The sequence below is a fragment of the Pleuronectes platessa genome, chromosome 22 (assembly GCF_947347685.1).
Source record: "Pleuronectes platessa chromosome 22, fPlePla1.1, whole genome shotgun sequence".
Lineage (NCBI taxonomy): Eukaryota > Metazoa > Chordata > Actinopteri > Pleuronectiformes > Pleuronectidae > Pleuronectes > Pleuronectes platessa.
Window position 1 is genome coordinate 17,472,700 of NC_070647.1, and position 27,868 is coordinate 17,500,567.

At 44.7% G+C, this 27,868-nt stretch overlaps 2 protein-coding genes across 2 annotated transcripts; one reads left to right on the top strand and one right to left on the bottom strand.

Moving 5' to 3' along the window:
- The first annotated feature begins 9,546 nt into the window (after nucleotides 1–9,546).
- tmem110l (transmembrane protein 110, like) lies at nucleotides 9,547–18,071 on the top strand. Its single transcript, XM_053415322.1, has 8 exons — nucleotides 9,547–9,963; nucleotides 12,626–12,674; nucleotides 13,071–13,166; nucleotides 13,252–13,373; nucleotides 14,072–14,184; nucleotides 14,838–14,921; nucleotides 15,006–15,137; nucleotides 16,600–18,071. Exons 1-8 carry the CDS (start codon nucleotides 9,804–9,806, stop codon nucleotides 16,663–16,665), a joined length of 822 nt encoding a protein of 273 aa, XP_053271297.1. The 5' UTR covers nucleotides 9,547–9,803; the 3' UTR covers nucleotides 16,666–18,071.
- Nucleotides 18,072–18,770: 699 nt separating this feature from the next.
- itih5 (inter-alpha-trypsin inhibitor heavy chain 5) lies at nucleotides 18,771–27,816 on the bottom strand. The gene is made up of 14 exons (XM_053415095.1): nucleotides 27,656–27,816; nucleotides 27,528–27,572; nucleotides 26,735–26,898; nucleotides 26,084–26,185; nucleotides 25,348–25,583; nucleotides 25,080–25,249; nucleotides 24,668–24,784; nucleotides 23,167–23,338; nucleotides 22,748–23,057; nucleotides 21,182–21,840; nucleotides 21,005–21,058; nucleotides 20,031–20,147; nucleotides 19,560–19,937; nucleotides 18,771–19,021 (listed from the first exon to the last, which is right to left on the bottom strand). The coding sequence occupies exons 1-14, from the start codon at nucleotides 27,761–27,763 to the stop codon at nucleotides 18,771–18,773; spliced, it is 2,883 nt and encodes a 960-aa protein (XP_053271070.1). The 5' UTR covers nucleotides 27,764–27,816.
- Nucleotides 27,817–27,868: the final 52 nt, after the last annotated feature.

Consider the following 27,868-nt stretch of genomic DNA (forward strand, 5'->3'; position numbering starts at 1 on the left):
CATCTGAGGAAGTCAGAGGAGAGCGGGAAATCCGATGATGGAAGTTCTGGAGATGAAAGTTCAGATGATGAACATTCTGATCATGGAAATGATGAAGATGGAGATTCTGAAGTTGAATGTTCAGATGATGGGAATGGTCCCCCACTGGTTGCTACTAAATCTATCAACCACTGTGATGAAGAAGACCAGGACCCTCAAGAGGACATGGACAAAGAATCGAGGGTCCTCTCCCATAGTTTTTCAGATTCAGAGGACAGTTTGGATTCTGATGATGAAAATTCTGGGGATGAATCTTCTGAGGGCTGTGGTGAAGAAGACCAGGACCCTCAAGAAGTCATGGAGAAAGAATCGAGGGTCATCTCCCATAGTTTTTCAGATTCCGAGGAGAGTTTGGATTCTGATGATGAGAGTTCTGGGGATGAATCTTCAGAAGATGGAAGTGGTGATGCTGGGAAATGTGACGCTAAGAAGGATCCAGTTGAAAGTTTGTGCAAAACTTCTGTCCAGCCAAGGCAGGCCTCTGAAGTCCAGCGTCCTTGTGAGCCAAGAAAGAAGTCAACGCCAAACTTAGATCAGGGAAAGATGGCCTCGGTTATTGCAGCACTGGTAATGCACACCGTAAGGAAGGCCAAAGCACCACAGAGTCTGGTAAATGGGCGTAGTGTCATCAACAATCTCATAGAGAAGGCCAAGCAGGAGATCAAGCCTGATAAAAAGATCTCAGCCACATTAGAAAATGAGAAGGACATCCACAAGGCCTTGTTCAAAGTGCTGCTGAAGAAAGTTGGCAATGCGAGGGAGATCCTTCAAATCATGGAGTTACAGATGTGTGACTGCGTCTTCATTGATGAATTGAGGACTCTATTGATGTCACCTCCTCCTAAAAAGAAAGGATCTTTCCGCAGGTTCTTCTCTTCAGTGGGCAAACTCTTGAGGAGGCCGTTTAGGACCTGATCTCCTCAGAGCCCAACTAGAGAGTGCTACCTTGCATGTGTAATATAACAGATTGCATGTTTGGTTGGTGGAAAGGGGAGATGTTAATAAAAAGACTTTGAATATTAAATACTCAACAATGTCATGCATTTTCTCTCCATTCACTTATCCTATACAGGTAAATGGACAGGTAACAATATATGAAAATGGCCTTTTAATCCTTGAACATTACAATTTTTCTCCATTGCTTTGGCTCATTTCACGAAACAGAAATGACATTCTCAAAACAACACGTGCAAACCTTCAAACCACTGGGCACTGGTTCACAACAGATTGGAATATCTCATTCCTTTAATCAAATTGCAATTGTATTAGCACATCCTTTCAATGACAAGTACAATTTCCAACAGCTTGCACAAATTTCAAATGATTTAGAACACCTTTCCAAACGGTTAGGTACAATTGCCTTCAGTTAGCCCAATTACCAATTGAATATATATTGCTGGTGAAAACTGACTGTCGCTTCTCAGTCAAGTGGTTGTTCTCTGCAGAACATGTTGGCATCATTTCATTGTTTACATCATCACCTGCACAATAGTTCACTCTACTGTCAAAATCATACAGGCACATAATACCATGAAAAACATCATGGTATATACTGTAATAAGGATATCTTGGATCATTGGCTTAATTTTCAGGTGCAACTAGAACTTTAGTAATCAAGGTTGAGTTTCACACACCTGATCACCAATCACACAGTAAGTTTACAGTTTTTCTCAATTGCTTTGGCTCATTTCACGAAACAGAAATGACATTCTCAGAGCTCTAAGTACAATTGGCAAAATAGCCCATATGGTTCAGCACAACTACATAGATCACCTTCAAAAGGTCATATCTCACTATGCCAAATTTTAGTTTTGATGTGCTTATTGTTTGACAGTATATTGTGCTGTACACATTTTCTGTTACTGTAAGCACGATGTATGGCAATTACTGTAACAATTTCCATGGCAGTATGAGTTCAATAAACATATTTTATGTGAAACCTTGAATTAATCTTTTTTCTGTTTGATACACATAATATTCTGGAAAGAAAACATCTACTGTAACCATTCAGTGACCATTCAAGGACTGAGCCAAGATTGAAATGTGCACATGAGGGATATTTCTATGGTCCACTGCCATACTGACAAAACATCTAAACATTTTGACCTGTAGTGTTTAAACAATACCAAAGGGACTTTTCATTTTGGGGGCACTGACTATTTGTATGAGAAAAGGATTTAGTTTTGACTGATGAGTTTGCTGTTTTGGGAGAGATATGACCTTTTGCAGGTGTGCTATGGAGTTTTGCTGAACCATCTATGTTATTTTGAGAGATGGGCCACAGCAATCGAGAAGGAAATTTTCATTTTGGGGGCACTGACTATTTATATGAGAAAATGATTTGCTTTTGAAACTTGAATTAACTGTTTTGGGTGAGATATGACCTTTTGAAGGTGATCTATGTAGTTGTGCTGAACCATATGGGCTATTTTGCCATTTGCACTTAGAGCTCTGAGAATGTCATTTCTGTTTCGTGAAATGATCCAAAGCAATGGAGAAAAACTGTAACTTAAATTATTGTCAATAAACAAAAATATCTTAATCCTTATTATTTACACCCATAAACATAGTGAACATTAACCACACACATTTTGGTAAGAATTTGAGCATGTTAAAGCCTCAAAAAGCCAATTCATTTGTCTGAATAATATTAATAATCCTTACAATTTCAATAGGGCCTCACCCTGTCGGTGTTCAGGCCCTAATTATGTGTTTAAATGTTGTGTCTCAACTTCCCTCCGTTGTTGTGTGTGTGTGTCTCTGCAGAAATAAACTCAGTGATATCAGCTGAACGTGCTCCTGCACAGATTCCTTCTTTAATCGGATTAATTAGCAATTAGTGTTAATTAGAGACATTTCAGAGGCAACAGCTGCATAGAAACGCTTTTTTGGATGGATGGATGGATGGATGGATGGATGGATGGATGGATGGATGGATGGATGGATGGATAGATAGATAGATAGATAGATAGATAGATAGATAGATAGATAGATAGATAGAAAGAGAGATAGATAGATATACAGATAGATAGATAGATAGATAGATAGAAAGATAGATAGATAGATAGATAGATAGATATATAGATAGATAGATAGATAGATAGATAGAAAGATAGATAGATAGATAGATAGATAGATATATAGATAGATAGATAGATAGATAGATAGAAAGAGAGATAGATAGATATACAGATAGATAGATAGATAGATAGATAGATAGATATTCCTATAAAAAAACACCATGTTTTTATACGAGATCAAGCGTAAATCTGAATATAATTAGAATTTAAAACAAGAATTAGTTAATGAGATATCTGAGACTCTGTATAGATTTCAAAATGATTTTATTATGACCTAGATAACTCTGATTCACACACTCTCAAGACAGTAGGTTGCCATCCGCTAATAAACTGATCAAAGGAGAAGAATGTTGGGTGGCAAACAACATCAAGGGAAATTACTGACAGTATGTCGCAATATCCAAATTCCTCTATTTCCTACTTCCTGTTTCACTTTTCCTTTACTTTATCCATTTAACCTTTAAACTTGATAGGGTTGGGTGAGTTTCCTCTCCCTATGATGTCACCTTATTAGAGAACATAGATGTTAGGCATTGTCCTTATACTGTCTGAACAACGTGGAAGAGGCAGAAGTAAACACATCTATTCACCTTGTGAGACAGAGTTACTAAACCAGTTACTAAAACTAAATATTCAACATGGACTCATTCAGACTCAACCGGATTGCCCGTAAGAATCCCCCTCCGGTGCCCTTGTCCCCAATGATGTTGGACAGGAGCTGCAAACAGGTTCTTGATCTGACCACCAGGGAAATCAAGAAAAACATCGAGAAGATCATTTTAGATGATAAAAAGATATCCCCAAGGATTCAGAGGAATAGAACTATACGACCGGATCAAAGCTACTTCGGTGTAGATGAGGAATACGTCGTGAAGAACCTGGAAGACGTCCTTCCACTGTTCTTCTCTACCAATTCATCTGATGAATCAAGAAGATACTGTGAGAGTGTGTGTGAGTTCAGCCGGTTGATTGCTCGAGAGACTGTGAAAAAAATTAACAACCGCATGGCCTTGATATTTAAAGACACTTCTGAGGGAAGCTGTGACCTTCCAGACACATTACAAACAACGATCTCTCTCATTGGCGATATAACAAATTGCCTGCGCACTTCATCCACCACCGACAGTCAAGAAGAAGACCAGGACCTTCATGAGCACAGGGGTATCTCACATCTGAGGAAGTCAGAGGAGAGCGGGAAATCCGATGATGGAAGTTCTGGAGATGAAAGTTCAGATGATGAACATTCTGTTCATGGAAATAATGAAGATGGAGATTCTGAAGTTGAATGTTCAGATGATGGGAATGGTCCCCCACTGGTTGCTACTAAATCTATCAACCACTATGATGAAGAAGACCAGGACCCTCAAGAGGACTTGGACAAAGAATCGAGGGTCCTCTCCCATAGTTTTTCAGATTCAGAGGACAGTTTGGATTCTCATGATGAAAATTCTGGGGATGAATCTTCTGAGGGCTGTGGTGAAGAAGACCAGGACCCTCAAGAGGACATGGATAAAGAAGTCAGGGTCATCTCCCATAGTTTTTCAGATTCAGAGGAGAGTTTGGATTCTGATGATGAGAGTTCTGATGATGAATCTTCAGAAGATGGAAGTGGTGATGCTGGGAAATGTGACGCTAAGAAGGATCCAGTTGAAAGTTTGTGTAAAACTTCTGTCCAGCCAAGGCCGGCCTCTGAAGTCCAGCGTCCTTGTGAGCCAAGAAAGAAGTCAACGCCAAACTTAGATGACGGAAAGATGGCCTCGGTTATTGCAGCACTGGTAATGCACACCGTAAGGAAGGCCAAAGCACCACCGAGTGTGGTAGATGGGCGGAGCCTCATCAACAATCTCATAGAGAAGGCCAAGCAGGAGATCAAGCCTGATAAAAAGATCTCAGCCACATTAGAAAATGAGAAGGACATCCACAAGGCCTTGTTCAAAGTGCTGCTGAAGAAAGTTGGCAATGCGAGGGAGATCCTTCAAATCATGGAGTTACAGATGTGTGACTGCGTCTTCATTGATGAATTGAGGACTCTATTGATGTCACCTCCTCCTAAAAAGAAAGGATCTTTCCGCAGGTTCTTCTCTTCAGTGGGCAAACTCTTGAGGAGGCCGTTTAGGACCTGATCTCCTCAGAGCCCAACTAGAGAGTGCTACCTTGCATGTGTAATATAACAGATTGCATGTTTGGTTGGTGGAGAGGGGAGATGTTAATAAAGAGACTTTGTATATCAAATACTCAACAATGTCATGCATTTTCTCTCCATTCACTTATCCTATACAGATAAATGGACAGGTAACAATATATGAAAATGGCCTTTTAATCCTTGAACATTAACTTAAATTATTGTCAATAAACAAAAATATCTTAATCCTTATTATTTACACCCATAAACATAGTGAACATTAACCACACACATTTTGGTAAGAATTTGAGCATGTTAAAGCCTCAAAAAGCCAATTCATTTGTCTGAATAATATTAATAATCCTGACAATTTCAATAGGGCCTCACCCTGTCGGTGTTCAGGCCCTAATTATGTGTTTAAATGTTGTGTCTCAACTTCCCTCCGTTGTTGTGTGTGTGTGTCTCTGCAGAAATAAACTCAGTGATATCAGCTGAACGTGCTCCTGCACAGATTCCTTCTTTAATCGGATTAATTAGCAATTAGTGTTAATTAGAGACATTTCAGAGGCAACAGCTGCATAGAAACGCTTTTTTGGATGGATGGATGGATGGATGGATGGATGGATGGATGGATGGATAGATAGATAGATAGATAGATAGATAGATAGATAGATAGATAGAAAGAGAGATAGATAGATATACAGATAGATAGATAGAAAGCGAGATAGATAGATATATAGATAGATAGAAAGAGAGATAGATAGATATACAGATAGATAGATAGATAGATAGATAGATAGAGAGATAGATAGATATACAGATAGATAGATAGATAGATAGATAGATAGATAGATAGATAGATAGATAGATAGAAAGAGAGAGAGATAGATATATAGATAGATAGATAGATAGATAGATACATAGAAAGAGAGATAGATAGATATACAGATAGATAGATAGATAGATAGATAGATAGATAGATAGATAGATAGATAGATAGAGAGATAGATAGATATATAGATAGATAGATAGATAGATAGATAGATAGATAGATAGATATTCCTTTAAAAAACGCCATGTTTTTATACGAGATCAAGGGTAAATCTGAATATAATTTGAATTTGAAACAAGATTTAGTTAATGATATATCTGAGACTCTGTATAGATTTCAAAATGATTTTATTATGACCTAGATAACTCTGATTCACACACTCTCAAGACAGTAGGTTGCCATCCGCTAATAAACTGATCAAAGGAGAAGAATGTTGGGTGGCAAACAACATCAAGGGAAATTACTGACAGTATGTCGCAATATCCAAATTCCTCTATTTCCTACTTCCTGTTTAACTTCTCCTTTACTTTATCCATTTAACCTTTAAACTTCATAGGGTTGGGTGAGTTTCCTCTCCCTATGATGTCACCTTATTAGAGAACATAGATGTTAGGCATTGTCCTTATACTGTCTGAACAACGTGGAAGAGGCAGAAGTAAACACATCTATTCACCTTGTGAGACATAGTTACTAAACCAGTTACTAAAACTAAATATTCAACATGGACTCATTCAGACTCAACCGGATTGCCCGTAAGAATCCCCCTCTGGGGACCTTGTCCCCAATGATGTTGGACAGGAGCTGCAAACAGGTTCTTGATCTGACCACCAGGGAAATCAAGAAAAACATCGAGAAGATCATTTTAGATGATAAAAAGATATCCCCAAGGATTCAGAGGAATAGAACTATACGACCGGATCAAAGCTACTTCGGTGTAGATGAGGAATACGTCGTGAAGAACCTGGAAGACGTCCTTCCACTGTTCTTCTCTACCAATTCATCTGATGAATCAAGAAGATACTGTGAGAGCGTGTGTGAGTTCAGCCGGTTGATTGCTCGAGAGACTGTGAAAAAAATTAACAACCGCATGGCCTTGATATTTAAAGACACTTCTGAGGGAAGCTGTGACCTTCCAGACACATTACAAAAAACGATCTCTCTCATTGGCAATATAACAAATTGCCTGCGCACTTCATCCACCACCCACAGTCAAGAAGAAGACCAGGACCTTCATGAGCACAGGGGTATCTCACATCTGAGAAAGTCAGAGGAGATAGGGAAATCCAATGATGGAAGTTCTGGAGATGAAAGTTCAGATGATGAACATTCTGATCATGGAAATGATGAAGAGGGAGATTCTGAAGTTGAATGTTCAGATGATGGGAATGGTCCCCCACTGGTTGCTACTAAATCTATCAACCACTGTTATGAAGAAGACCAGGACCCTCAAGAGGACTTGGACAAAGAATCGAGGGTCCTCTCCCATAGTTTTTCAGATTCAGAGGAGAGTTTGGATTCTGATGATGAAAATTCTGGGGATGAATCTTCTGAGGGCTGTGGTGAAGAAGACCAGGACCCTCAAGAAGACATGGAGAAAGAATCGAGGGTCATCTCCCATAGTTTTTCAGATTCAGAGGACAGTTTGGATTCTGATGATGAGAGTTCTGATGATGAATCTTCAGAAGATGGAAGTGGTGATGCTGGGAAATGTGACGCTAAGAAGGATCCAGTTGAAAGTTTGTGCAAAACTTCTGTTCAGCCAAGGCAGGCCTCTGAAGTCCAGCGTCTTTGTGAGCCAAGAAAGAAGTCAACGCCAAACTTAGATGACGGAAAGATGGCCTCGGTTATTGCAGCACTGGTAATGCACACCGTAAGGAAGGCCAAAGCTCCACCGAGTGTGGTAGATGGGCGGAGCCTCATCAACAATCTCATAGAGAAGGCCAAGCAGGAGATCAAGCCTGATAAAAAGATCTCAGCCACATTAGAAAATGAGAAGGACATCCACAAGGCCTTGTTCAAAGTGCTGCTGAAGAAAGTTGGCAATGCGAGGGAGATACTTAAAATCATGGAGTTACAGATGTGTGACTGCGTCTTCATTGATGAATTGAGGACTCTATTGATGTCACCTCCTCCTAAAAAGAAAGGATCTTTCCGCAGGTTCTTCTCTTCAGTGGGCAAACTCTTGAGGAGGCCGTTCAGGACCTGATCTCCTCAGAGCCCAACTAGAGAGTGCTACCTTGCATGTGTAATATAACAGATTGCATGTTTGGTTGGTGGAGAGGGGAGATGTTAATAAAAAGACTTTGAATATTAAATACTCAACAATGTCATGCATTTTCTCTCCATTCACTTATCCTATACAGGTAAATGGACAGGTAACAATATATGGAAATGGCCTATTAATCCTTGAACATTAACTTAAATTATTGGCAATAAACAAAAAATCTTAATCCTTATTATTTACACCCATAAACATAGTGAACATTAACCACACAAATTTTGGTAAGAATTTGAGCATGTTAAAGCCTCAAAAAGCCAATTCATTTGTCTGAATAATATTAATAATCCTTACAATTTCAATAGGGCCTCACCCTGTCGGTGTTCAGGCCCTAATTATGTGTTTAAATGTTGTGTCTCAACTTCCCTTCGTTGTTGTGTGTGTGTGTCTCTGCAGAAATAAACTCAGTGATATCAGCTGAACGTGCTCCTGCACAGATTCCTTCTTTAATCGGATTAATTAGCAATTACTGTTAATTAGAGACATTTCAGAGGCAACAGCTTCACAGAAACGCTTTTTTTAAATAATAGTCCATATGTTTTGTCGCCTCTCCTTTATTTTCAATTATATCTTTATTGAATCATATTGTTCTGTCCACTCTTAATATCCAACAGCTCCATCCTCCATCATGGCCCTGCTCGGATCATTTAGTGATTAACAATAATTACAGCATCTCTGAGTCTGAGTCTTTGCGTCTCAGTGTTTTCGACCTTGAATCTAAGAGTCTCGCTCCTCACACCTTCACGTGCGCGTGAGGTCTGGCCTCGGGTGCCCTCGTGCGCGCGGCGGGACGCACGACCTGGTGCCACTGACCCAAACACAAAGGATCTGAGGCGGGGCCCCCCCTTCCAAGGAATTCTGCAGATCAGTGCAGACGTGAAGCGAGAGGAGAGCTAACAGGAAGTCAGAGAACTGCTCCTACAAAATAAAACAGGAGTGAAAATTTGTTTAAAGGGATAGTTGACCCCAAAATAAGAACTCTTATTTGACCCATATATCTGTCAAGTCATATGATTGTTTTATTTTATAAATCTATGTATTTATTCATGTATACATCCATTTTGCTGAATGCATTGTCTTTGATTTTGTTTATTTTCTTTGCTCTTGTTTTATGTCTCGTGTCTGATTCTCACGTGTCACATGACAGCTTCTATTTAAGCCTCTTATTGTGAAGGGCCCGGACCAGAAGCCCTTTGATCTCCATGTCTATTTGACTCTTTGTTGTCTTCGTGCTGGACATGTATGTGGCTTTGATCCTCGATGCAGCGGTTTTTGTTTTTGTCTCGTGAGGACATTCAACATCTGGAGACACTGAAGAGACAAAATCAAACATCGTCATTGACTTGAAGTTAAAGATCCCGTGGGGTCGGCTTGTTTTCTCCACCAGCTCCAGAAAAACACTCGGCCCATCCGGGGGAGGAGACGGTGCCGTTCAGCCGTGTCAACGTGGACATGTTCGATTCCCGAGTCGTCGAGCGGTTCCAGGACGTGTCCAACATGTCGGACATCAACAAGGCGAATCCGCACGGCTGCGAAAACGGAGCCCTGACGGACCGGTTCGGGGTTCTGATCCAGGCGCTGCTGGCCGCGGTCGCCTTCAGCACGTTGATGCGTAAGTCCCCGACGCACCTTCATCCTCATCATCACCTCCTCATCCTCCTCAACGCCTCCTCCTCAACGCGCACGTTAAAGGTCGCGAGTCCACGTGGGGTTCTGTTGATGTTTGAGCCCCATCACCTCGCAAACCAGACTCCCTTGATAAATATGCAAATCTAACATTCGCTTGCTTCTCGGTGTGAATCTATATAAAATCCGACGTATTTTGAAACATCATCTCATCAATAAGCACCTGTTTGTAATCTCGGCTGATGTCAGGTGATGTGAATTTCACGCATTCTAAGGAAAGTTCACCTTCCGCCTACACACAATAGACAACAGCGATGTGCGTGTACAATTACTTCAGGTGTGTATTTAGATGAAATTACGTTCTGCACGTGACTCATATAAACACCCCGAATTCCACGTTGAGAGTCATATTAAGTAAATGATTGATGTTTACTCTACCAAACGGGAATGTGTGCCGATAAGCAAGGCAGCAACACTAATTGAGATGTTTTTTTAATTGGAGTTTGGTCAGAGTCTGCAGAATGGAAGGTTCTGGATCATGTGCTTCCTTTAGCTTCAGGATAAAATCTACACATGTTTATTCAGGGATTTTAAATTTGAATGAGCATCAAACTCAACATGGTCTCCTGCTGCTCGGGGTCATTACACATTTGAAGAAACATGAGCCTCGGAGGATTTAATTAGGATTTTAATGGCATCTCGTAATCTGGAGTCTGATTTACTTTAATCTAGATATAATTTAGGATGTTTTGCTCAGTAGTTTCTGCCTTTGCAGTGAAACTAGAGGCTCCCTGTGCTCCAGCCTGAACAAAGACCATTTACTGCAGAATAATCTTGTGACTGTGAGGCAGCTGACTCAGTGAGCGTTAAATACTTGTGCAACATCGGTACCATTCAGCTCCTAGTTGTCCTTTTTAATTTAAAATATGTCACGCATGAGTCAAAACTCAACCAAGACTAAATTATATTTACTTTAGTTTTCATTTGTCTGAATTGAAAACCTGTGAATGTGTTTATTTAGTTTTCCTTTTGTTTATGGGAAAAATTCTTGATCCCTGATTAACCTCAATGCCTCATGGAAGCAGGAGTGTTGCCCCAGGCAAAAAGGACCTGCCCCCCCCCAAAGAAACGCACAAACAACGTGATTCCAATCTGAAAATTATTCTTTTAGTATCAAACTTGTGAACAAAACACACAATGTGAATAGACATCGGAAAAATAAAGAACTAAAGTGTGAGTGAAAACCTCCACCACTGCTTTCAGACATTAACTCTGGACAATATCCACACACTGATGTCCTGACATTATCCAGAGTCCCTCTTTCAGGAGATTCTCCAGTAAACAACACAGAAAATCTCCTGAGCATTCAGGTGGGGGGGGGGGGGGCAGCAGGAGGAGGCAGGATGTAAAGTATGAAATATGCTTATGACCCAAAACTCCTGAATCTCATCCTCTTTACTGTCGTCTCTTTTGTGTGTGGCTCCTCTTTTTCATTTAGTTTAGTTCTTTCCAGTTTAGAAAGTACATTTTAGGACATTATAGTTCAACGCGTGTCTGAAGACAGTTTAATTAGACGTCTTCAACAAAAAACCTCTAAAATCACAAAGCGTTTGGCAGAAAGTTGTTTTCACGAGGCCTCGTTAGGACTCGTCTGGCTGTGATGTCATTGCAGTCTCCTCTACGTTGTTGATCATAGAATTTTGAAGGTTCCCGTTGCTTTGAACTAACATAATCACCTCGGGGGAAATAACGTAATAAAAATGCGAGTGCTTCCAGTTTAGACGAGCGTGTTGTATGATCTAATAATCGCTGAGTCGTCTTTAAAAGCTCAGAGGAGCTAATCAAGCAGCTGAACCCTCGGAGCGGGGGAGCGATGCAGAATTGGGCCAGGCCTCGAGGCGGTGGGGTGGGGGGGGGGAATCGATGAGCTCTAACCTCCGCTCACTTACTGATTAGTAGAGAAATCGATACCACATACACAGCCCCCCCCCCCCCCCCCCCACACCGCTGCTTTACATATGCAAGTGTTGTTCTCGGTCAACACACAAGCAGCTGTTAGTGTTTACAGTCTCTATTTAAGTGCAGCAGAGCAGTCGAGTCCTTCAGCTGTGACCACGGCGTCGGTGATCACCACGTCACAGCCAGAGCCCCCACCCGGCGTCTGTCTGCTGAGGACGCGTCCTTCTTCCCACACTCGCACAATCCAGATAAAGGCTGAACATCCAGTGCCGCTGCCGCCGTCTGTCGACCTTCAGACTTTCACACTTTCATTTTTGTCCTCCGTGCACTTTCCTTCCAATGAGAGTTTGAAAAGAGGGAAACATTTAATAGAATATAAGTAAACAATCAATTCAATCTAGAGAAAAGAGTTGCACGTCTGCAGGACACGTCTCCATCCTGTTCTCACATGCAAGGTCACATTCTCCGACACTGAGAGATGGTGAGATAGAGGAACAGTGGGTGTCTGTTCACCGTGAGCCTTGGGGGGGGGGGGGAACAAGGATGATACGTGATGGTGTGTGTTTTTAATCTGTCTTCGTTCCTCCTCTGCTGAGACTCGCTGCAGAGAAACTGTTGTTGTTCTGCACGATGAATGTCTGACGGCAACGTTATCGATTTAATCGCTCGTCTTTCCTGTTTGTTTGCAGTGAAGAGATTCCGTGAGCCTGCTGGGATCCGACGACCGTGGAGGATCTGGTCAGAGAAGTTTCCTTCTTCTTCTGTTTTTAACTGATCCAGTCCTGTCCTACATGTTAGGAAGAGTTAGAGAACAGCTGTCAGGGGAGGCACAGGCCACAGAATGACCAGGAGGAATCAAACAAACAACCACGAAGACAGAAAACTGCCAAAAGACACAGATAATGACCATTAAAACACATTAAATGACAAACAAAAGACTCAAAATTACTATGAAGAGACTCAAAACAACCTCAAAGACACAAAATGACCACAGAGCCACAGAATTACGACACAGAAATGCTAAATAACCACAAAAAGGAACAGAAAAGAAACAGAGTCCTTGTTGTATTGTTGTTGTAATTAACCCTAACCTTGAAATTAACATTCCACATGTTTCCCTTGAATCTTCTTCAGGTTTTACGACACGTCCAAACAGGCCATCGGCGCCCTCTTCATCCACTTTGCCAACGTCTTCCTCTCCACGCTCACCGAAGAGGACCCCTGCTCGCTGTGAGTGTCACGCGGGGATAAGATGAGGTGAGAGGATCAGGGACGTCTCAACAATAACTTCTCTGTCTGTTTTTTTTAAACGCAGGTATCTGATGAACTTCCTGCTGGACGCCACGCTGGGGATGCTGGTCATCTGGCTCGCCATCAAGTGCGTGTCCAAGCTGGTGGAGTACAAGCAGTGGACGCTGCTGATGTTCGGGGAGTACGGTCAGTGACTTCTTCTTCTTCTCATTAGAAACACTGACACAGATTTTGAGCTTCAGACAGAAGAAGCAGCAGTTCAGGTTATTTCCACCAGGGAGCAGTGTAGTGCAGCTGGAGGCAGACTGGGAGGAAACAGCTGCAGAACACATTCCCAGTGGCTTCAGAGACGGATCAACTCCAGACTGATCATTACACTCTCTCACTCCACTGGCTTTTCTTTTAACATCCTCCCTAAATCCACCAAGTGGTCACATCCCTCTGAGGGTCAGGGGCTCAGATCAGATCTTCTGACCCTGAGTCAGATACACAGGTTATAGAAATTCTTTGGTGTATACGTTAAAAATTCCACATAGGATGAGCTGATTCAGGTGTGAACATTAGATAGTGGTTCTCCCACTCTTCTCTCCTTGTGTGTGTCTGTCTGTGTGTGTCCAACTCCCTCGTCTTCCTGTCTAATGACAGACTTGTCCTCCTTTGTGTCTGCTGAGCTGAGACACCTGCTCAACACACCTCTGACTTAGTGCATGGCACGAATCACTGTTTACATTAGAGCCGGATACATTTTTACACCCTGATTCTGATATCAGGGTGATGAACCAATGTCTGACACCATATTTATATCAGAATGTAGGTAGTGACTCCTAAGATGCCTTTATCACCCCCCCCCCCCCCCCCTCCTCCTCCTCCCCCCCCTCCTGCAGGCGACCCCCCTCAGGCGGCGGCGTGGCTCGGGCAGTGTGGCGTCTACCTGCTCATCATGGTGCTGGAGAAAGGTTCCATCAGCCTGGTGCTGCTCGTCCCCGGATGGTCCAAGGTGAAGATGCTGCTCTGGCGTTAGTGCTGCCTTCAGGGCCGATGGGGATAAATAGCCTCCTGAAACGGAGCGATCCCATTGGCCTCTGACGGGTTTTTCAAATATTCATGGTCTTATTATCGTATTATCCAGAGTAAACAAGCAGGGGATGAATCATGACTTTTCTTCTGCTTCTAATGGAAACACTGACGCTGTGTTCATGCATCTGAAGAAGTTTGTTTGCTTGACATCAGGGATCATATTTGTTTATTGGAATCATCCCTCGTCAAAGAGACAGTTCCCAAGGAATCAAAGCACAGTTTGTTCTTTTAGTTCCCGGTAGGAAACGGTTTTGTTTAGTGAAGCTCTCTGTGTTGTTTCTGAGACTTTCCCTCTGTTTAGATATCGTCTCCACTGTCTATGATCAAAAGTAAACTGTGATTATAAATAGCAGGATTATGAAGATGTTTATTAAAACTTTATAATAGAAATGATGAAGGAAGGAGAAGTTATTCACAATATTTATAGAGCTCAGCGTTGAAATACAAATAAGCACATTTCAGTTATTTCACTGAAATCTTGAGCATTAAGTTTTTTATTTAAGCCTAGAATTAGAATTTAAGTAGAAATTAAAATGTAAAAGTATATTAAATGTTTCTCTTCTTCTTCTCTAGCTGCAGGAGGTGTTGCTGGGCTACATCGCTAACCCTCAGCTGGAGCTGGTGCTGGTCATGCTCATCGTGCCCTTCATCGTCAACGTGAGTTTCCCTCTTATCATCTTTTAGTTTATTTAAAAAAGGTGCAGTGTGAGTAACCCCCGGTCTCTCTGGCTCCCCCTGCAGTCCATCATGTTCTGGGTGGTGGACAGCCTGATGATGAGGAAGTACAAGACGATGAAGGGCCTGGACGACTCCTGCGACAGCTCGGTGCAGAAGGCCGACTCGCCGCCTGGTGTGGACGGCGAGGAGTCACGGGTGAGAGTCCAGTTCACTGCTGGTTCTGGTTTTTAACCCCCGGGGGAATCGAGGCAGCTGCTTGAGGTTCACAGCAGATTCACATGTTTTGATTTGTTTAGTCCAATAACGTTTTAATACTGTTCCCACTAAATAAGTTTGTTCCGTCTTTGATGATAAGGAAACTTTTAATGTGTGTGTGAAAATATGAAAATGTGTCTTGATGTGACCACACAGTCACGCTGGGTGTCGACTGCACCTGTTGTTTTGGGGGATGAACACACACACACACACAGAGACAGACACACACACACACACGCACAGGCAGAACAGCTTTTCTCTCTTGACACTTGTTTGAATGAGAAACAAACGCAGATGAATTCACTCCAAGAAACACTGAGTCACACTCGCCTTGTTTCTGTGGAGTTGAGAGAATGTGAGATTCCTTTAAAATCTATTTAATTTTTGTTTGTTTTCTGTGTCAATATTTAAAAATGTCGTTATGATCTGTTTATGAAAATCATTTAAAAGCTCAGTTCACCCGAATTACAAAAAAGCTCCAACATACTGAAAAATCACTGCTTTAACAATAGAATCATTATTATATATATATATATCATATGACTCATCTCCTCTGTGTTTGTGTGGAAGCAGAAACATGGGCAGAGAAATTCTAAACAGAATCAGTAATTAGGGAGCGTGACCCTGGTGCTGAGTGGGATGAGAGAGTTTGTCCCTCGCTCCGCTGGTCGACTGCCAGGGCGTCATAAATCAAACCTTCTCTCCGGGAATACAAGTGACATTTAGGAGTTGTTTCCACGCGCTGATGCTATGGAAAGCAGTAGTGGAGTGGAGGAGGAGGACGGACAGAGGGGCTTTGACTTGGATGAGGTCTCAGAGGGATGGAGGGTGGGGGGGGGGGAAGCTACGGCCACAATGCTGTTGTTGATCATCTGAGGCTCTTGAGCTCCAGAAGTCTGATATCGAGCATTAATTATAAAATAGAGCTTCCCAGAGATGGAAGCAGTGAATCTGCTCTGCTCCTTATAGGATCTGTCTTTACATCTTCTTCCCCTCACGTCATCCTCTTATATAAAGCAGCATATGGACGTTTATCAGGCTGTTAACATCGTGTGGAATTTTGCTCCTTTGGGATTTGAACCCCTGCTGCTGTTGCTGGAGAAATAATCTACAAGGGACTTTTTTCCACTTTAGGATGGAAATGCAGAACCCAGATATTCCCCAGTAGTTGGTTTTTCTTACAAACATAATATGTAGAAAAAGAAGATAAAAGATGAAGCAAATTAAAAGCAAGTGCTGCAAGTGTAAGGATATTTATGAAGTACAAGAGCTGTAAGTGCAAAAAACTGAACTTTCAGGAGAGCACTGAACTCATCCCAGGACCTCCTCTGTTCAAAATATCTGATCTTGTGCTTCTTAATATGTGAAAGACAGACATATTTAACACGATGTCCTCCCTCAGGTGCTGTTGACCGAGACGGACACAGATGAGACGTCATCGGAGGAGGGAAGAGGAGGATCCTGGTGATGAGGGACCAGTCCCCAGTGTGCATTATTCAGGGGGACCAATAAGACCCAGCTGGGTGCTGGTGTAAAACCAGGTGACATCCGACTCATCAATCCACTGTCCAATCACACTTAGGAGCCCAAATACGGACAAGGACAAAAAGCCTTGCGTCCTCATGTCCTCAGATTAAAGGTCTAAATATCTAAAGGTTGTATAACTTGTGAATGTGAACACTGCAGCTGCCTTCTTCTTCTGCACTGAAGGTGTGAATCGTTACAGGTGGAGCCCGACTCTGTAGATGCATGAAAAACCAAACTGCATTCTGGGATTTTTAAAAAGCTCTTTATCCTCTCACCGTGCTGCCTCTGCTCTGCTGCAGCTCGGCTTCAGAGCTCGACCACATCTGAACGTGTGAGGAGAGATTATCCAGAAGCAGCCGCAGGGCAAAGCAAACATGAGAGTGAAATTAATCCGTCCTTCTTTTCCACAACGGGGGACTCTTTACATATATATCAAAAAGTGCTTTAAAGCTTTACTCAATCAAATATAATCACTTCAAATCTGCCTTTTATTAACGAAGGTGTAATTATAGTCATGGTTTTACTCCTTTGCTGCTTTTAAAGAGACGAGATGTGGGAAACTGCTCAGTGGTGGAGAAAAGGACCAAGTCACACAATGATTAGTAAAACACAACAGACAAGTTATTTTGAGTCTGTCACAATTAATTAATGACGATATATATATATAAATGAAAAATAAAGGAATCATTAAAGAAAATATGAGATTAGCAGTAATTGAGAAAAATATGTCACTTATATTAAGTCTAAAATTAAGAGACGAATGAGTATTTAAACTTTTTGATTTAAATGAGAGAATCAAAACAAATCTTGTGTCAGTCTGTTAAACACGTAGCGGGTTAGCTTAGCTTAGCATCAAGACTGTAAATTGGTTTGGCTCCGTCGATAAGCCAGTTATCATACAGATGTGAGTAAAATGGTATTAATATCCTCAAAAATACATATTTTACAAAATGGGAGACGATTCCTCTAAAGACGTTTTCTTTATTTTGTCCATATTGAAACACAAAAGTTATTCTATAGTAACAGAACTGTCCCTGTGAAAGGTTCTACTCCCTCGTGGTCGTTCTCTCTGTGGGAGGACGCAGCAGCTGTTTGCAACTCGTGGCACATGTCTTTATTTATTCTGTTTATATTTTATATAAGTATTTGACTTTACATATATTGTGCTCTGATCTGTGGTGACAACAGTGGAATGTTTTTTTTAGCGTGTGATGTAAACGGGAGAAATTTCCCAGTCGTCGCCAAACAACAGTTTTAAATTCCGACTGAATCAAAGAAGTTGACTTTTCTATATTAATCATCAAACATGTCAGTTTTACTTGTTTACATTTATAGATTTCCCATATTCTGTCTTGATTTGTTTTGTATTCCAACGCAGCTTTGTGTATTATTTTTTTTTTAAATAAATGAAATGACTCACACATCACGTCCCTTCAGTGTCGTCATCGGGTCGAACCTCGGTGCTTCTGTCTTAAATCTGTACGATGAATAAAGATGGCTGACACACAAACTCGTGGTCTGGTGTTGAATTCCTCCGGGGGGGGGCGATGACAGACAAGCTGAGTGGGTCCTGGTCGGAGCACACCTGTGTGGGCGGGGCCGGCAGCCCTGTGACCTCCGGCTGATGACAGGGAGGACTGTGGAGCTGTGTGTGTCTGTGTGTGTATGTGTGTGTTAGATGTGCATGGCGTCACTGGGACAAGGGGTTAGTTACGGTGGTAACCAGATGTGATCTCCGGGCCCAGTTTAAGATGTGTTGATGTGCGTGTTGTGTGTGTGTGAAGGAAAAAACGCACACATGCAGGACCAAACTTTACCAATTGTGTGTTTTTTATGCTTCACAAAACAACCTGAAAATGTGGGTTTTAAATACTTTATTTACAAGTACAACATTATTTTTAAAAATCACACGTGTGTTGTATTAGAAAAAGTAAAAAAATATATTCAGGAGAGACGACTGTGGGATGTTTGGAACCTGTGGGTGTGAATCTACGAGATGTGATATACGGTAAAAAGAGTTAATAGTTGTGTTGGACTTGTGTGTCCTCACGCGTTGTGGGGTCCGTCCCCCGTGTCGAACATGTGTGGAGCCAGGTAGTCCTCGTAGAGTCCATCGATCAGCTTGGCTGCGTTGTTCCTGGCGAACCAGCAGTCCACGCTCTGCGACCCGCTGTAGATCCTCCGGCTCTTCTGCACCACGGGCACCGAGCGGCCCTTCACCTTCAGGACCTGAGAGGGCTTCACCTCCCCCCCCGCAGGAAGCTGGGCCAGTCCCACGTCCTCGTACAGGAACTGACCTGCAAGTGGGACATGTCAGAGGGTCACGTTATTTCAGAGTATCTCAAACTGCATTGATACATCTCTGAGACCTGATGGGACATTAAAGGACCCATCGTGTGCCCATTTTACCACAGTTGATATGGTTCCTTGGGGTCTTAATGAAATGTCTGTAACATATTTTGGTCAAAAAATGTTTATTTGGCCTCTTAGATGTCTGACGGGTAGCACCAGCGAGCTAACGCTAGCTTGAAGCGTTAGCCCGCTCGCGTTAGCTGGCAAGCTAATGCTAGCCGGGGAGACGGAACCGGGCCGTCTCTCCCTGGAGCCGGTGAGATGATGGTGGGGGGGTGGTCCAAGGCCATGTAGCGAGACTATGACGTATTTTTCGGTCGTAATCCCATCCGACGAACTCTAGCATATCGTTTCTGACATCGCGGGAGTTGTTTTTTTCCAGAGTTTTTGGGACGGTAGACATTCCAGATACCCAAATTAACATGTAGAAGCACCACAAAAGTGGAATTTTCATAATATGTCCCCTTAAACATCGACACTCACCCAGCAGACCGTGGGTGTTCTTGGACAGCCCCTTGCTGTTCCCGATGTAGAAGCCCAGATGGTCCCTCTGGTACGGAGCCGGGTTCTTGTACTGGTGCAGCAGGATCACGAAGCTGACGTTCCCCCCGACCGTCACCGTCACGTTGGACTTTCCCACGATGGACACGGACAACACGCCGCTGTCCACGGCGGCGGTGGAGTGGCAGGGCAGAACCATGCGGTCCCGCCCGTCCAGGATGACCTTCTTCGGGGTCACCTCGATGTAGGCGCGTCTGGGCCGATCCACCACGATGATGATGGAGCTGAAGTAGGTGCGCTGCTGCTTGTGGCTGCCTGGTGGAGCCGGGGCGCCGATGAGCTTCCCGTTCACTGTCACGCCTGCAGAACGGGAGTGGACCCCCCACAAAGTAAAACATGGTTTAGTCCTTGAAGTGGAAATACCTCTTTTATGATGTTTTTGATGAGTCTTACCGGAGAACTTGTGATCTGAGACCAGGCGCAGGACGTGTCCAGGTTCACCGTTGATGTTGAAGCACACGGTCAGTTTGCTGAGAGGGAACTCCACCACGAAGTGAGGGTCACCATCCGCTGAATGGGACGAGTCAAAGGGGACGAGGGGGGGGGGGGGGGAGAGACATCGTGTTAGCTGCAAGCAACAGCAAGAGGGTCTGAAGGTGGAGGGAAGTGAAATGTCCCATTTTAGAGCTTCATGTTCATTTAATTTGACTTATCTCTGATTAAAGCAGTAAAACAAGGGAAGGAATTCATTGGACAGTGTGAATGAAAGAGATGTGAGCTATAGGCAGATGGGTGGAGCTGGATAGTATGGAGATACAGATGTGGTTGAAGGATATAAGTCAACATGGCAGAGTTGTCAGATGTTCTAAGGACTTCCACCTCAAGTTAAGTTCACTTTATCTCCAGCCGGATTCTCCTCCGGCCTGTGAGAACTAGCTGAGATGAATAGAGCAGCGATGAAGATGAGAGAGGAAGAGTAATGACGGGGTCATTAGGCCTCACTAACTGCCTCTGATGGGGTCCCTCTCTTTACTGTATAACACATGCACAAACATCCACTTTGTGTGTGTGTGTGTGTGTGTGTGTGTGTGTGTGTGTGTGTGTGTGTGTTTGTGGCCGTAAACACGCACTTGCATGTTTAAAGAGCCATGTAGGGACCTGTGCTGGTATTTCAATTAGACCCTGCATGCTCTTTCCTCTTTCCAGGTCCTGTTCACAAACATCCCTGAACCTCTCGCTGTCTGAGGAACATCCAAATTAGAGGCTGCCCACACAGAGAGAGTCTACTGTACCCCCCCCCCCCCCCCTCCACTCTATAAAGTTTAACTGTGGTAAACACTTTGTATATTTGCTCAAAGTTCTCTAAGATGAAACCAGAGAACATGTAGAAGTGTTTTTAACATGCGAGAGAGAGAAGGTGGAGTCACCTGAGGTCTTGGAGACGGTGATGGATTTCTTGGCGGGTCTCCTCTCGACTTTACCTGCAAGCAAGAGAATATTGATTTAATGCAATGAGTCACACACACTTTTTATATGTCCCTACTCATAAGCTAGTTTACGAGAAGTTGTAGGTTTCAATCCCCTGGGTTTTCCGACAACCTCACCAGCTGAGTTGCTCGGAGATGAGGTCTGGCTGCCCGGCTTCAAGTTGGACGTCTCTGAGTCCCCGTCCTCCATGTCTCTCGGCAGCTCGTTGGCAGCTGAGACAGTCTCACCAGGCGCCGGAGCCATGGTGCCGTCGGCCAGGACCTCTGGTTTCTCCACCAGCAGGTTGGTGAGGGGCGTGAGGAAGTGGTAGGTCAGGGACAGGTTGGTGGCCTGGTGAATGTGGCCCTCCCGCTCTTTGCTGGTTTGGCTGCGCAGCCGCGACCGCAGCCCCTCCTTGACGCTCAGGAAACCCCAGAGACGCTCTACAAAGTCCTCTGCGATGGAACCTAGAGCGACTCCCAGTCCCTGAGCGCTCCCCGGGGCCTTCGCTCCAGACGCCATCGCTGCCGTCGCTTCCCTCACATGCTTCTCGGTCTCTATCTGTCGGCGCCTCAGCGGCACGTCGGTCTCCAGGATGATGCTCCTGTCGTTGTTGCTGGCAGTGATCTGGACGTGGAGCGATTCTGCACTTTGGTTCGTGAGCTTCCCGGCGATGACGATCTCCGAGCCGTTGAAGTAGTTGGTGAAGAGACGCTGAGTCACGTACTGCACCGAGTCGTCGGTGTAGTTGATCCTTATGTCCGAGAGCAGAGGAGTTCCGATCTCATCATAGAACCTGGAAGGAGAAGAGCAGCAGATGATTACACAGGTGTTTGAAAACTGTCGAACAGCAAGGTAACAATCAGGCTCCTAGTAAAGTGAGGGAAGGGAACAAGGGAGTGATTCCAGATTTCATCAGAAGTCGTGTTCATCCAAGCAAACGGCTCTTCGGCCATGAACCTGGTTGTTTTCTTTAAGCTACCGCTACCCCACTTCAGAGGATTGTGTGTCCTGTCGGTGTGCGTGTGCACGTGTCGGTGTTGTCACGCCGCAGTAAACCTCCTCACCTCTCGACCAGCGTGTTTGTTCAAGCAGGACGAGGGTTATTATCTGTGGAGTCTATCTGTTAACTCCATGTACATACTCAGACGCAGGTTTCACAACACAAGCGCACACATTCCTGCTCCACTGAACAAACACCTTGTGTGAGCCCCGGTGCGGAAGAGGGAGAGAGGAGGGCTGAGGGGTTAAGAGAAAGAAAGAGGGAGAGAAGAGGGTAAGAGAAAGAAAGAGGGAGGCTGTTGTGGACTGCGTCCGTCACACAGTGGAGTTGATTAAAGTGCTCTGTTGTCAGCACCGGCACATTTGCTCAGGTCGTTCCTTCGCAGCTCGATGAGAGATGGAGGTTTCGTGTCAGACGGGGATGACGGAGGGATTAGCTCAGTTAATTGTTTAATAAGAGCTGGATCAGAAAGAACTGGACGTGAATTACTTACCTTAAGAAATATTCACTTCGGTCGTCGTATAAGTTCAAAACTCAAGGCTTTCTTATTGATCTGTTATCTGTTTCTAGTATGTGAGTTGTGGGACAGGTGATTTTCTGGGTTGTGCAATGTGCAGACATCTTGCAAGAAATATTTACAGCGAGTCAGAAAACAGATGCAGCACTCCCACATTCCCCGGCAGAGCAGACGCCCTCTCACCCTTTGAGCATGGCGCTGGCGTCGGCCTCCTCGTTGATGCGTCTCATCATCCCACAGTTCTCCAGGGCCATGCGCTCCAGCAGCCGGTAGTCCACGTCGTTCCCAATCCCGATGGTGAAGATGCAGAACTTGTCCTGCACGGCGGAGCGGGTGTTCCCCAGGATCGCCGTGGACAGGGTCTGCCCGACGGTGGGTCGCCCGTCCGTCAGGAAGATCACCAGGGACACGCTGTTGGGGCCGGCGTCCGGGCCGGAGAGGAAGTCCCGGAGCAGAGAGGAGCCGGTCTGGATGGCACCGTCGATGTTTGTACCTGCAGGTCGAGGAGTGGGAAAGTGTCATGGTTATGGAAATACAGGGAACTTATTCTAGACAAACAGCTGAGTGATGAGGAGGACAAGAAGAGGACATGAGAGTCTCACCCCCCGTTGGCACCAGCATGTAGACGAACTTCTTGGCGTCTCTGATGTTGAGCGGCGTCACCGGGACGAGGCGGCTCGGCTGCCACACTTTGATCCGGCTGGAGAAGCTGATGAAGTTGAAGCTGTCTCCGGGACGCAGGTCCTTCAGGATGGTCAGCAGGGCGTCTTTCGTCTGGGGGCGGGGGGGGGGACAGACAATCATATTTCACAACAAATGTTTATTTGACAGATATAGTTAAGTCCTCTCATGCTTTCAAATCAAAGTAAAGTATCTAGAAGTCCTCAGATCTTTGCTTTGCTCCTGAAACTCAGCTTCAACCGTAACAGAACCGTTTTCACACCATAAAGAAAAATCTGTTTCCTTTGATGGAATTCAGTTTTTCTTCTGCATTAGTTTGATTTTCACGCTGCCGGCTCATCGACACAAAGACCTCCTGTGGTGCAGTTTCACATTGTCCTCCGTGAGGCCCCGAGCGTGGGTGCGATATATAATTTGCCACTGGGGGGGGGGGGGGGTTTACAGATGCCTGTACGAGCTGTGTACAGCAGAGGTCAGACCCGCGGGCTGAAGCCTTCTATTGTGAAGCCGAATCAAAACACACATGTTGATCTGTTCCTGCGGCCCGATGGGGGGTGGGGGGTGGGGGGGGGACGGATCAGCGGGTCGGGGGGGCCGTTGTCTCCAGAGTTCCATTACCCCATCGCCGCTGACCTTCCTCCCGCACAGCGCGGCCTTGTGCTGCGTGTTTTCCACTTTTGTCTTTCTCGACTGAAATCTGTTTTCTTCAGTTTCTGTTTCTCCTCTCGTCTCGAGGCAGCTGCTCGGACCCGGACGAGGGATTAACGTGCTGCCACAGACGGAGGGAGAAGGTCTGATAGTGATATACCAGAGTGGGAGTGAGGGAGGTGGGGGGGGGGGGGGGGTCAGGTTTCTGATCCTTTTCACTCATTTGAGATCCTGCTTGATATCACAGTAAACTGCTGTTGAACAGGAAATAGGAGTGTTTGCAAGTTAATCAGATTTCCCCCTGAGTCTCCAACTTACTCAGAATTTAAGCAGAATCTTCATTTATCATGTTTTAATAATAAATTCATCAAATGATAAATGTGATGAGTCCTTCCTTCCTTAAACCTGTAATCAAGGTATTGTGAGACCTCAGTGACCTTTGACCTTTCACCACCAAATTCTAATCAGTTCATCCTGGAGTGTGAAGAGAATATTTGCACCAAATCTCAGGAGATTCCCTCGAGGTGTTATTCACAGATCGTGTGTTCACAAGCCGAAGACATCAAGTTTCATATTCCTGCACGTTCATTGTAATAAAATCGTCCACGATGAGAAACTTATGACGTGAGTGAAGAATGGAAAATGATTTAAATCTAATCTGCAGGAGACGAGATGACCTCAGCTCACAGGAAATGGACGTAACTTATACGAGACACATTTTGCTGAAGCTCTCATTGAACAGCCGCTCTCTGGATTTCCTCGGCGCCGCCTCACCTGTCGGATCTTCGTCCCCATCATGGAGGCGCTGGTGTCGATCACAAACACCACGTTCTTGGGAACCACCGGCAGGTCCTTGGGAGCGAAGTAGTGGACGAAATGTCCATTTAGAACCTGGAAGAGAGAGAGAGAGAAAGAAAGAGAGAGAGAGATGAGGAGAGTGAGATCAGATTCAGATTCAGGAGTCGTGTGTGATCGTTGGTTGAAAACTGTTCTGGAGTCAGAGAGAGGAGTTTGGCAGCGGAGGGAGGCTGGTGGCAGGAGGCCAGAGAAATGAGTAACAGGTGTGTGTGTGTGTGTGTGTCTGTGTGTGTGTGTCTGCAGCTGGATGAGAAATGTTTTTGTTATGCTTCTTCACAGACCAAACTCGGACTCGTCTGTGTTTGTTGTGTGTTTGTCGGTTTCTCACCTGAATGTCCCCGATGCCCAGGTCTCTCTGGACGTCGTAGTGGATCACGAAGTCTCCCAGGAGGCCGCTGGTGGAGATCTTGGCCTGTTGCACGATGTTGGGGCTGAACGTGATCCTCCAGGCGTTCTTCTCGTGCCTGATGGTCGTGGTGATGGGAAGCTCCGGCCTGGCTGCAGCACAAACAGAGGAAGTGTGTGTTTGTGTGTGTGTGTGTCGTGACCTGGCAGCAGAAACAAACTGTGGCCCGGTTCCCTTTGGAAACAGATACCTGGTGTCTTTCCGTTGCGGAGCGGCAGCACCTGCAGGTCCTGGATCAGCGAGTGGTCGGCGATGGTGACGTCCAGGCTGAGGCGGCTGACCAGCTGCAGCGGCTTCAGACTGGTCACGTGCTCATAGCGCCCGAGGCGGCGCTGCAGGAGCTCCTCGTAGGTGAGCAGGAACACGGCCCGGTTCCTCCCCGGGATACTGACGGCCATCTTAAACACCTCCACCTCCGGCTCAGAGCTGGAGAAGAGAGGGAAGCAGTGGAAGGTGGACACTTGGGTTTTAAAGGAAGAGTTGGAACGTTTTATAAGATTTTATAGAACCTCCCTGGCTTTTGTAATTTTTTACATTTTACATTTTTTACAGTGGAGTGAGTGAATCACAAAATTCCTTTTTTCACGAAATGTCACTTTTCACATGACGACTGGAAACTTGATGTCACTTCTTCCATAAATCAGATTTATATGACCTCTTTGTCTCTGAGGAGCAGTGACGGTCACACACACACACACACACACACACACACACACACAGACACACACAGACACACACAGGCTCTGTGTCGTGGTTGGAGATGATGTATTATCAATGTGTTTGCAAAATAGGAACATTAGAGGGCGCGACCGCTGCTGTGTAATTAGGAGGAGACGCCAGTTCACAGGAGTGGCCACACACACACACACAAACACACACACATGGACACACACACACACACACACACACACTCAGGTTGCTCTCACCTTGCGTCACCTGACTCCTTGTGTTTGGGTTTGCCGTTGTCCTGCTTGACCCTCTTTCCCTTCGGCCTGACCTCGCTCTGGTAGACACGCCCTCCGATGATCCTGGTTCACGGGGGTCAAAGGTCGAGGATTAGGAGATTCAGCACCACCTATTGTCCCTGTTCAACTGGGTTCTCTCTCAATCTGGGGCCAGTAATCCTGCTGGTCCCAGTTTTATCTCCCAAAACATCATAAATCCATCCAACCAGTAAACCAGTTTGAAATGCTTCCACATCTTTACATATACGACTCAAACTGAATAAGTATAATCATTTTAAAATCTTGCCAAACCTTATGATAACAATTATTCGCCTGTGGGTTTGACAAAACTGACAAATCAATGAGTCATGAGCCAGAACCCTCTGAGCAGGACTTTCATAATGTGTTGTATATTAACTTTGCAGTGACAACTTGTGTCTCCATCTTTGATTTGTAGGATTTTGTGTTTTTGCAGCAGCTGAAAACTCCTCAGAAGTATATTTCTATAAGATTCAGATAAGGGAGTTCCCAGGTTCCTCTACCCTCCCATCTTTGCTCTGCTCAGCTTATTGGTGATCTTCTGCTTCCAGGCTGCAGCTCCTGCTCGCTCCTTGTGACCTGTGAGACTCTTACATGGTGAAGTTGGAGACATACGCTCCAGCGGGGATCTGGAAGTGGAAGACGCCCTCGCTGGCGGCGGAGTGCCGGTTGAGCATGGCGCAGTGCACCGCGGTGAAGGCATAGCGCGAGATGATGGTGGTCTTGATGGCGAGTTCCGTGATGTGAGGTTTCATCTCCTGCAAAAACAAAACGTCCAAACATTGAACCTGGACCTGGAGGCGGAATCTGGCGCGATGCTACGAGCTGGTTTTACGCGTCTCTGTTGTGCGTATTGATTCGTGAGGTGACTCAACTCAGGGAAGCTCGAGTTTTTTATTATTATTGCCAAAACGTCTCTGTTTTGCCAATAATCAAGCAGAGGAGGGATTTTTCCCATGAGCTGTGATCCAGCGCATTACATCTGCACATCTGCGCGCTTGGCGGATCTGTGCGTCACGCCCAAAGTTCGGGATGAGAAAACCCACTTCTTAATAAGTTAAAGTAGGTCATGCATTCTGGATCACTAAGGCTTGTGATAGTCAAACGTTTTCTTAATGTCAGGGGGTCGAATCCTCTATAGATCAAACCATAAACTCCAATAAACTCACAATATATCAATATTTACCATCTGTGCCAAACTAGGACAGCAATGTGCTTCTTATCCCTTCAAGTAATATCTTAAAATGTCTGTTTATCTTTGCTCTCCATTAAAATTATATTTTAAAAGTAGAATAAAACAATAATACATCGAATCCAAACCTTTAACACCTGAACTAAAGGACCAAATGTGCGTAAACACTGGAATCTGCTGTAAATGTGACTTTACCTTGGACAGTAAGGTTTTCACCTGTCGAGGGACCCTGCGTGGACTCTGTGGGGACAAGAAGAAACCAGGTCACACATGAGGACAATCCAAAAGTCCAAACTCCTGCATGAGCCGCACAAACATCTTACTATGCCCAAATCAAAGTCTGCCAAGTCGAAATCCAGTTCCTCCCCCAGTTGTGCCAGTGCACCGGGGATGGCACAGACCAGTAGCGTCCTCAGCAGCAGCAGCAGCATCTCGTCGTCCTGCTCCGTGGAAGCTCAGCAGCAGGAATGAGACATGATCTCCAGTGCGCAGCGTCCCCGGGTCTCCGCGAGCTTCCGGAGCAGAGTGACCGGCCG

Excerpts from the sequence above, each read along its gene's own strand:
- tmem110l (XM_053415322.1), top strand. The coding sequence starts at position 9,804 with ATGTTCGATTCCCGAGTCGTCGAGCGGTTCCAGGACGTGTCCAACATG. Across the intron at positions 13,167-13,251 it reads GAAGAGGACCCCTGCTCGCT|GTATCTGATGAACTTCCTGC; the intron begins GTGAGTGTCACG and ends TTTTAAACGCAG. Across the intron at positions 14,922-15,005 it reads TCGTGCCCTTCATCGTCAAC|TCCATCATGTTCTGGGTGGT; the intron begins GTGAGTTTCCCT and ends CTCCCCCTGCAG.
- itih5 (XM_053415095.1), bottom strand. The coding sequence starts at position 27,763 with ATGCTGCTGCTGCTGCTGAGGACGCTACTGGTCTGTGCCATCCCCGGT. Across the intron at positions 23,058-23,166 it reads CATGCTGGTGCCAACGGGGG|GTACAAACATCGACGGTGCC; the intron begins GTGAGACTCTCA and ends CTCGACCTGCAG. Across the intron at positions 21,059-21,181 it reads ATCTCCGAGCAACTCAGCTG|GTAAAGTCGAGAGGAGACCC; the intron begins GTGAGGTTGTCG and ends TCTTGCTTGCAG.